The 11,293-nt window shown below is 40.4% G+C and overlaps 1 protein-coding gene across 3 annotated transcripts in view; it reads right to left on the bottom strand.

Moving 5' to 3' along the window:
• KHDRBS2 (KH RNA binding domain containing, signal transduction associated 2) overlaps positions 1-9,067 on the bottom strand; it is a 551,406-nt gene extending 542,339 nt beyond the window's left edge. For all 3 annotated transcript variants that reach the window (XR_011429816.1, XR_002802329.2, XM_014734520.3), the window contains exon 1: positions 8,771-9,067. Coding sequence is in view for 1 of the 3 variants with exons in the window: in XM_014734520.3 (XP_014590006.1) it covers positions 8,771-8,861 (91 nt within the window). In the remaining 2 variants the exon portion in view is untranslated. The remainder of the gene's footprint in view (positions 1-8,770) is intronic.
• Positions 9,068-11,293: the final 2,226 nt, after the last annotated feature.

Consider the following 11,293-nt stretch of genomic DNA (forward strand, 5'->3'; position numbering starts at 1 on the left):
TGGGCATCCATTGTGCCATTTCTGATAACAGTGTAGTAATACCGACCAATCTGTTTCAAAGTCATTAAGCCCTAAAACCTCGGAACCTATAGATAACACTCAGATCAAGCCATATGGCTGAGTTAGCTGTTTCTGACCACATGTGAAAGCTGCTTGTTTCCAAATTCTACACAAAACCAACAATGCCTCCAGAGAGGACCTATAGTTAGTCGTTCTCCCTTCCTAGAAGAATTCAGCAAATGTAAGCAATTCTCTAAAGAACATGGGAAAAAATGCCTCAGCAAATCACACAATGTTCTCCAATCCCTTTTTGGATCCCCAAAAAAAGCCTGGAATGTTCTCCTGTTCCTTGCCACCTCATCACCGAGTTCCCTCAGAAACAACAGTCAACATAAGACATTCAGAAAATTTAGGCTGTCTCGACAATCCTTAACCCAATTCTGTACTTAGGTAAATTTCCCCATTTATAAATGTACTTGCCTATTATATACTGTACTTATTTAACAATATTGTGGAATAATTCATCCAATGCTTGCATTCAGGAACATATTTCAGAAGTTAATGACAACACCACGTTGCTCTTCTAGACATGATTTGTATATCTGAACTTCCTTCAAGCTTGACCAGGGGCTGGGTCCATGGCTAAGTGGTTGTTCTCCTTCCGTGGCCCAGGGTTCACTAGTTCAGGTCCTGGACATGGACCTACACACCGCTCATCAAGCCATGCTGATGTGGGTGGCATCCCAAACAGAAGAGCTAGAATGACCTACAACTAAGATATACAACTGTGTACTGAGGCTTTGAGGAGAAAGAAAAAAAAAAAGAGGAAGACTGGGATAGATGTTAGCTCAAGGCCAATCTTCCTAACTAAAAAAAAAAGCTTGACCAAAGTTGTGTCTCTTTCACAAGAGGCAGTATGGTGTAATGGTTACACATGGCCTATGGATGAGAAAGGCTGAGTTTCAGCTTTACAATTTATTTGCTATGTAACCTGAGATAAACTAACTTCTCCAATTCTTAATTTTTCTCATTTTTAAAATAAGGACGATGCTAATAACTATCTTATACGTTTGATGGGTGGATTAATTGTGGTAATGCATGCAAAGCATCTAGTACCTGACAAAGATTAATCTCCCAATAAATGTTGACAGCAATGACATTGGTGATGATGACGATGATGACGATGAAGAAGCATCTATGATTACTATGACCAACAAGAGTCATGACCTCCTCTGAATTCCTATGAAATCATTGGTCTATAAAACCCAGCAGATCTTGCCTGGGTTTTTTTTAACTTATATCTTATGTATACTGTTGGATCGCCCACAGATTATTTAGAAGTAATAAACATCTGATACCTCTTCATATACCAATAGCACACACCACAGACAGGTTTACCAACACACATTCAAGGGCATGTGTGATTGCAGTCAAATGTGGTAGAGTTCTAGCCCAAGAGGATTTATCCCCAAACTGTAGCAACTATAAAGGTGTCTATAGTAAACGGCCTAGAAATCTGTCATCCAGGTGTTCCTGAATGTTGACTCTCTCTCTACTGCAACACCTTTTTGGAAGAAGTGTTCATGAGGCAAAATGAAGTAATAGAGAATACGCTACAAATAACTTATTTTCCAAAACAGTGAATAAGGACTGGGCCACAGGATGCTTGGCTGTGACTGCTCAAGTTTTTAACAAACAAAACATGCAATCATTTCAGAACTTTGTGCTTGAGAAAAGGAAGAAGTCATGTAACATGGGTGTTTGCTAGCATTAATCTGGGAGATCAGCTATTAACTAGTATACTATTAGTTTTTTTAAAAAAATCTATTTACATGTCATGCTTATTTTATTGAAATTCACCATTTTTGTGAGAAAAGGGATCATATTTCAATCTGTGGATATATCAAATGTTACACTGTTTCTAGCTTTAAAACAGTGTCAGAATATAATTCCAATTAAGATTTATTTCTTTTATATATTCAGATGAAAAAAGGAGACCAAATCATGTGTTCACACAAACAAGGACACAAGAAAAGCTGGTGACATTACAGAATTATTTCCAAGATTTCTAAAAACTACTTATGAAACTTCTTTCCCTTCTACAGCTGCCGTGGGAACAACGAGCTTCAATCTACACTGTATACTTAAACAGACACTAAGAATAATGACCAACCTCACTTTGCTCCCACTCTTATGTACCATGTCCCAAGTCTCTTTGAAATGACATAATAAAGAGGAAAATATTGTGCCCATTATCCAGATGGATTTATCCTGGTCATGCTTATTGTTATATAACTAGTTAAAGAAATATTAATGTACAACTGACATGAATTCATAAGAAAATTTCACACAAATGAATGGCGACTGGATATTATTTATAAATGAATATAGAAGACTTCGTGAAAGGTGGCCAGGAGAAGGCAGGCTGGCTGGGTACCACAGGACCCAGGAATGACATGGCAGTGGTTTCCCTAGTTCTTACTGTGCCTTACATACGCCAAAGCGGGCACTGGAAAAGCTGACAATCCAGAAGCTTCAACAGAAACAGACAAAAAGAAATAAAAAGCCTCAAGAAAAGCCTACTCTCTCTAGCCAGAGGACTAGAAACAGGGCAATCTAGCAAGGCAAGAAAACTTAGACAAAGACATCCTTCTCCAGCAAAACAACACAGAACAGTGTCTCATGCTCACCCCTGTCAAGAAAGGTTAAGCAGGGAGCCTACATTTCCAGCCTCACCCAGCTGTAAAGAAACACCCTGTCCCCTCCAGGTGGAATCAGAGAATACAGAATGCGGAATAGAGACTTCGCTTTCCACCCACAGGAAGGAGGCCTCCGGCAGTGGCAATGGAGGCCACGTGGACTTCCACCCCCGTGAAGAGTAACGAGGCGCACTTCTCCCTACCAAGCCAGGGTGGTGTCAGAGGAAGTCTCATTCCTGCTGGAACTTCCACCAGGCTCCAGCAAGCCTGAGGCTCCCGCCCCTCCTGGTTCACTAGAGGCCACACAGGGAGTAGTAATATAGCATTCCTCTCCCTTCTGGCCAGAGTAGTGTCAATGGATGTCTGGGGGGGGGGGGGGGTCTGAACTTTTACCTCCACTTGGAAGTATCAGGGTGGCGCCCCCTCTCCCTCTGCCGGCATGGTATCAGAACAGGCTTGCTAAAATAGAGGATTCCAGTCAAGTATCGCTTAATGATGGGGATACTTTCTGAGAAATGCATCTTTAGGTAATTTCATTGCTGTTCGAACACCATAGAGTGTACTTTCACAACCTAGATGGTAAAGCCTACTACACACCTACGCTGTATTGTACTAATCTTATGGGACCACTGTCATATATGCGGTCCATCATTGACCAAAACATTGTTACGTAGCACATGACTGTATTAAAAAGTATGACATGGTCAGACTTTGATTTTGGATGCATCACTCCGACAGCACAGTGTGTTGGGGTAGGGAGGAGAGGGATGGAGGATGCTGAGGCTAAGAAATAGAGAAGAAGAGTCAAACCAATAGAGTGCAGTGCTTGGAAGCCAACAAAGAAGCCGAAAAACTGGAATAAGATCAACAGTGGAAAGTGCAGCCAAGAATCCTGATGAGAGGCCAGAAAATGTTGACTGGATTTGGCAATGAGGAGACGATTCTGTGAGTAGGGTCACTGGTTTTAGGATGATGATGAGGACAGATGCCAGGCTGAAGAATTCTGTAGAGTTCTGTAGAGGTAAACTGAGAAAGCGAGGCAGCTGGAAGTGACTAATATTATTTAAACTTGAAGGAAACAAGGGAGGATAAATGGCAAGAGAGATTATTTTTATCACTTTTGGCAAGTAAAACAACTAGTGTATTTTTTTTAAGTTACTCAGATTGGATCATGTTTACAGACTGCTACAAGGAAAGAGCGGAAAGGGTGGACGAAGTTGGAGATACTGAGGAAAAGATAAAACCATAGAAGAAGTCTGGAGGAGATGACGAGCATTAGGGTTAAGGATATTAGTGGAGAAGTCAGCCTCATAGAAAAAGGAAAGATTTCATCTTCTGGGAACGAAAGACTATAAGGAGAAGCCTGGAAGTTTTTAGGTGGCAAGAGGTTGAAAAATGTCAGAAGAGACACATCCATTTCTCCCACTAAAACAGAGGATGAAATCAGCTGCCAAGAGCAAAGGACATGTAGGCTTATGAGGAGGCCTGAGGAGGTCTGGAATGACCATTAAAAGACACAGCACCAGCGCTAACCAAGCCCAGGTGAAACACCGACACCCGACCGTGGAGTAAGGGAGCACGATATTTTAAAAACCCTCACTGGAATCATTTTTCATAAGATAATTTATTTCATAATTTGGGTTATGAGCTCAAATTTCTCTCAGCAGTGATTTAAAGAGTAAGGCAGCGCTTATTTTCTAACAAGTTGAGGTCAAGTTCACAATGCCATTAAAATGTGAAGGAAAATCTTAAAAGCATCATCTTATATTTGTATAATTTCTGCTCACGTTTTTGTTAGATTTATATTAGGGATCTATTTATATTTGTATAAAATACTGCTTATATTGTCACAAACAGCATTTTTTTTAACCTTAAAAGAACCATGCCTGGTAGACATTACTTTTTCTGTTTTACAGATGAAGAAACTGGGAATCAGAGAGGAAATAAATGACATATCATCTATTTCAGAGTAGGCAGAAATGTCAACATTCTAACCCAAATGTTTTGTTTACTAAAGCAGAATTTTTACACTACATCATACTATGTCATAAATGTGTTTTAATTGCAGGTGAAAAATACCTTGAATTTAGTTTTTTAGCCAATTTTTGTTTTTTATTTCATAAACATAAATAATACTATTCTAAAATTATTAGGAGAAAAAAGAGACTACATGAATCAAAGGAAAAGTCACATTAATACTATTTTTAATCAGAAGCTGGTTTTAGACATTAAACCACTATCTTTCCTTAACTTAAGAACTCACCATGATTTACAAAAAATGTTTTAAGGAACATGATCTAAATTAAAAAATGATCCTTCTCGAGAATTTAAATGTAGTTAAGTGACTACAAACCGGCATTTGTGATAAATGCTAATCCCTGTTTCTCTCGTGGTTTTAGAAGCTCACCTATATCTGCAAACATGAAGGCCGATCCTGGACGGAAGGCCAGGCTTTCCACAAAATTTGAAAATAGCATCTAGAGTTTTTAAACCATTTTAAAAAATCATCAGAGTTTTTGAAAAACCCAAACCTGTTGGGATATTTGGCAATATTTGACTTCATCATGAGTCAACCAAAACAAGGGTGAATCTACCAATATTTGTGAAGAATTCAGGTTAAGATGTCTTGCCAACCAGATGACCCAAAACACTCCTAAATGGACAAGATTTATTAATCCTCCTAAACCTCTGGAATCACCATAATTGAGTCTATAAATCTGAACAGATCTATGTCTGTCAGCAGACAGGCATGCTTGACTGCAAACAAGAATATTTCCAAGTATATACATTTTTAGCCCCAAGCCTTGATAATAGTTCAATAGATTTAAGAACATAAATCCGTGCTCAATGCCCAAAATAATGTATATGCCTCAAATTATATTATAGTGCAATAAATGCATTATTAATCATTAAACTAGGAAGGAATGAAAAATTTCAAAAATGTTCGACCATTGATTTTGGTGTTCTGAATACGCAAACAGCACTCATTTGCCTCAGCAGTACTGCCAGACTTAATTAGAATTACTAAGAAACATATAGATCATCCGGTCCAACTCCTTAATTTGAGAGACAAGGAAATTGGGTCTGGAGAAGGGAAGTTTACCAAGATTCAGTTTAGCCAAAAGTGGAATAAAAATCCAAGTCTTTGGATTCACAGGTTAATGCACTTCCCAGAAGTAGCATAGATATAAATAACCTCATCTAATTTCATCTGGCAAGCAAGTTCAGGGCCTGAGTGGAACTTTAGAATCATACTGAGTTTGCTGTTTTATCATATTCAAGAGAACCTTCCATAACAAATGGATAATTAAACAATATTATAATCACAAGAGAAAAATTATTTTAATTAATAAAATATATTATAAACACTTAAAATCATATTATTCAAGATCTTTTCTAAGCAACAATCAAACACATAAAATGTTTGGCTCTCCCATTAGCTTTCTTAGAATCCTTCCAACTGAAAACACAGAGCAGAAACAAGTGAAATAAAACAAATGACAACAAAATAACAAACTAGTACTTTTAATCCCACAGGCCTTCATTTCTAAATTAAGTAGTAGTTGCAATTGAGCACTGATTTGCATCTATCACCAATCAAAAAAGCAAAATAAATCATTGTGAAAGCTCATTGGTTTACATCACTGCCCTTATATATATTAGCTTCTGGAAAATCATTCCGAAGAACTGAATCATCTGGATCATTTTTATTACTCACTCAGTCTTGAGACTGTCTGCCCAGTACTGACTAAAATGTACTTCAGTGTGCACCTTCCTTCCAAATGAATATCTATGTCAGGTTTATTTATAGCCACTGCCTTCAATCACTGCATTTCCAGGTATGAGAAATAAAATCATCTCAACAATACTCTCCTATACACAACCTGAAACCAAACCTGGAAATCTGGGCAAATGGCCCTTGAAAAGATAATGAAAGATCTATAATGTAAAACATACATTAAGATTTACTAGAGATGCCAAAGGACACTCACCTTATACTCTTTAATAAGCACATACAAAGAGTCTCAGGTACAATTAGAGAATTGATTTAAACCCTATACATCTTTCTGCATTTCTCCTTATACACTCAAAGATTATCACCATCAACTCCTCCATTCTCTTTTCCTGATTATAATTTCTCTGAAATTTGGACATCTCTTTGTTTCTTACTTAGATGCTTTTCTCTCCATCTAGGAGCTTATTCCTGCTAATTCCTTACAAAAGCAGGACATGCTTCCCCCTACTGGGAAAAAACTAAATTGCAAGGTACATCAGAACATATTTCCTGAGTCCCAAGAAATCAAGTTCCTGGGAAAGATAAAATGTTAAGGAACCAGAAGCAGAGCCTTCTCTGACCATTGTACCTGCAGCAGAAGCACTTATGATTCTATGAAGAGTTTCTCACACACATTTCTTTAGTCTGGCAGCTTTCAAAAGTACACCAACTCTCATTAATGACTGATGAATTAATCACTGAGCCTCTAGTCGCACAGAGAACTCCAATTAGCAGGTCAGAGAAATGATCAATTTATAACTTTTTTTTTCATTTTAAAGACATCAGCTAAATGAAGAACTCCTGAAAAATATATGGAAGTAAGTGATTTGACAAGGCTTAACTGCATTTTTAATCATTTTGAAAGATTTAATCATTTATTAACTCAGTTTTCAATATTCTTATTATTTTTTACATAGTTATCTTTATTTTTTAATAAAGTAGAGGGAGAGTTTAATCTTCTTAATTGACTTTACTTTTCAACTTTAATTTCTAGTTTTTTCATTCAGTAACCAAGAAGTGGCAAGCATAATTGCATTTTACCTTCCCAAATCCTCTACAAGACCAACTTGTTCCTTGAAAAACAGTTCAGTTGTTTCATAGTTCGATATTTTAACTACAAATCTTATCCTAATTTAGTATGCAAAAATGAAAAAATCTTACACTTCATTGTTGTTATAAATAATAATCTATCAATAAAATATTTAAATAAACCTAATGCCTATTTGTATCATACACGGAGGATTAGAATTCTTCCTTCCACATACAACTAAGTCTCAAAAAACATTTCTCTTCTGCTGAAGGGCTGAGGGAGGGGAAGTTGTCACTCTGAGTTTTGCTCCAGGTGAGTCCAAAACAACCTAAGCTATGAAACTGCACTGTAGTCAGTCTGATGATGAAGCAGTTCATTATCAACGAAGCAATCATCAAAAAAGATCTGGACTTGTTCGTAAAGCGGCATGTGTAGCTTACTACCGATATCGTATCTTTAGCAGTTAGACGGCATTATTTCCAGATAAAGGGAGTAATTCGGTTAATATTTCTGTCATACACAAGTTCATGTTTGTGTGTTTAAAAACATCTTTCAAAGCAATGCAAAAGACAAGATATACATGTTCCTCCGGGAATAAAATCTCCTTTAGCATTACAGGTACACAAAAGAAAATGCACACTTGGTAAAAACAGTTGATCAATTGTGAAGTGTTCCCAGGGACCAGTATCTCGCCGAGTACCCAACCATCACACTTCAAATAAATTGATAAGCACTTTAGCCTCTGCCACATTCACACAGACGAACATGTATAGTTTAATCTAGGTTAATTCTAAGACTTTCCATGAGAGAGACTGTAATGAGACTAAAGAGTATCAAAATCACTTCCTAAATGCAGCAAAAAATAAATAAATAAATAAATGTTGATTTGTAGCTAAGAAGCTCTTAGAACACTACAGTGATCATCATTTACTTCCAAACTGATTCTCCTTCCCTCAGCGAAGTGAAAAAATCCCCCGGAGACCGCGTTAGACTTGATGGTTTCGCTATCAACGATCTTAACAGGTCACATCACCACTGCCATTAGATCTCGTAGCTTTGGTCTTCCCCAAATTAAGACGTAGAGGAGAAGGAGCATTGCTGCCCGCCCCCAGCACGGTCCGCCCGGGCTCTGAAGCGAGCATCTTCAGGGGGACAGTTTCTGCGAAGGAGGAGACAGGCATCCCTCCCCAACTTCACTCCCCTAACCCAACCGCGGGGAAGCCGGGCGGCCGACCGTTTGTGCTCATCCGTGGGGGCAAGTCCTACCTTCCGCCAAAAGGCGCGATGCATGCACAAAAGATGGATCCAGGCTATCTTTCTCTGCCATCAGCTCAGGCAAATATTTCTCCTCTTCCATAGCGCGGACTTCGGACCGTCCCCGGGCGAAGCGCAGGGTTCCGCTCGCTCGGACGCAGGGTCGCGGGCAGCGCCTGGCTCCCGCGCCGCTCCGCCTCCGCCGCGGCCGGGGGATCTCCGCGCGCCCTCACTGGCCCATGCACCGAGCGCCCGCCACTCCCGCCGGCCCGCCGCGCGGCCCCGCGCCCACACCTGCCCGTCCCCGCCGTCGTCCCCGGCTCGCGCCGAGCCCGGGCTCACACCAGCGGCCTTAACTGAAGGGGCGGGAACAGGACGCGTCCCACCTCTGCCAACCAGTCATTGGTGATGCTGCCATGAGAGGCGGGGCCTCCGCGAAGGCCGCGGGCCCTCATTGGGCGGGGCCGCACGTCGGATCGCCTGACTGGCAGGAGGCAGCTGCAGAGGGGAGGGGAGCGCAGAAGGTGCAAACGCTTTCTTCCTGCAGCCCAAGCCTTCCCTGTTTATTAGGCATGCCCAGTTGTGTGGAGCCCTCGGCGCCTTCAGCTGAGGTGCGGAGCGGGGACAGAGCGGGAAAAGCACCCGTCGAACAGAGAAGCTTGGGTCCAAGACGTCAGGGGAGATGCGGATGAAGAGCGAGCGGCTAAAGGGGTGGGAAAGCACCAGGGAAAGTCTCAGGAAGGTAGATGGGACTTCACCTGCGTCCCAAAGGCACAGGTGTCTCCTCTCCTTCCTGCAGCTCCGACGCACTCCAGTGTGCAGGAATCAGCAGCGCACCCGGTCTGGAAATACAATGAAGACTGCATGTGGTCGGCGGCTGCTATTTCCAAGGAGCCTGACCTACATCTCGGGGACGCAGTAGGATGTTCATTGATAAACAAATAAAGCGGCTCCGGGGCTATATTGTTCTACGGCAACGGGCTTCAAGTGTACAATCATTGGGGTGTTGACTGAGTCCTGGTTTCCCTCTCATCTATCCCTCCTCCCCCAGTCCCTATGTATGAGAGGGGTTCGGGGAGGGGCTGAATTTTAAAACTAAAAAGCAACACGGTCAATTCGCCACAGTTTGTGAAAGAATTGGGAAGACGTGGAAGAAGGAAGAGACTAGAAAATAGGTAACCACGGTTGCTCTAATTTCCCCCTTTCTCCTTATTTTAGATGTGACAGTCTCTTTCACCAGGTGCTGTTATTACTGAGCTACTTTTCACCTATCCCACCTCTATTTAAAGGAGAGTTAAACCCGCCAGGTATCACCGACACTGGAGACTGTGCCCATCCTTCTCTTGCCTGCTTCAAATGTTACAAAACAATCTTTCCATCGTCTCTTTTCATAAACAATCATTTTCCAATTCACCTCTTCCCCACCATTTTTGGGGGCTAACTTTCCGACAAATAAAGCATGCTGAAACTTTTCCAAATTCTCTTACTGTATTCAAATCTTTTCCTTATTTATTCTTCAAAATAAGGTTGGGAGATTATCTTTTACTTATATAATGTTTTAAAATTGTAATGGGCCTTCACATCCATTATCTCACTTTGTCCTCACAGAAGCACTCTGGAAAACAAGGCGGAAGTATTGCTTTCTGTGTTCCCTAGGTGTGGAAACGAAGGCAGAGACGGAGGAGTTGCGTCACCGGAAGTGACAAATATGACCTCGTTTGGCACCAGCCATGTTCATCCCACCCAGAAGCTGAGCATATGCCGCCATGGGGCCAATGATAAGGGGACGTGAGGCTAACAGATGTCATAGGACTGTTAAAAGTTCATGAAATAAGCTGTGAGAACTATGACTCATCGATAATTTTGGTTTTTGACAGTAGGAAAAAAATCATTTCTTCAGGAATTTTTTTTTAATCAAGAGCTTTTCTATGTAAAAATCTAACACTTTAAAATGATCTATGTTCCCCAAAATGTTGTTACTCTAGGCCTATGAAAGTATCTCATGATGGAGTGGGGGACAAAATGGGTGAATGAGGTCGAAAGGTACAAACTTCCAGTTATAAAGTGAATAAGTCCTGGGGATGTAACGTACAGCATGGTGACTATAGTTAATAATACTCTATTGTATATTTAAAAGTTACTGAGAGAGTAGATCTTAGAGTTTCTCATCATGAGAAAGAGTATTTTTTAAGTCTCATAGCTGGTTAATGCTAAAGTTGAGATTAAAATTCGTCTATTACCATTTAGCTCCAGATTGTACTACTGTAGCCTGCCTTTTTGAACATTAAATATTTCATTTATTTATGTATACATTCTATAAATGTTTATTGAATGTTGAAAATAGCCTATAGACACTGTGCTAGAAATTGGAGAAACATTGGTGACTGAGACGCATGCATTCATTCCCTCTCATCAGACAGGTGATTTTCTAAGGGGGAAAGACAAATAAAACCAAATACACAAGAGAACTGGTGATTGCTGGCTGCAATAAAGGCCAAGAGGAGACCAAGCAAGGAGTTAAGAAAGCGAATATAA

This window comes from Equus caballus, chromosome 20 (assembly GCF_041296265.1).
Source record: "Equus caballus isolate H_3958 breed thoroughbred chromosome 20, TB-T2T, whole genome shotgun sequence".
Classification (NCBI taxonomy): Eukaryota; Metazoa; Chordata; class Mammalia; order Perissodactyla; family Equidae; genus Equus; species Equus caballus.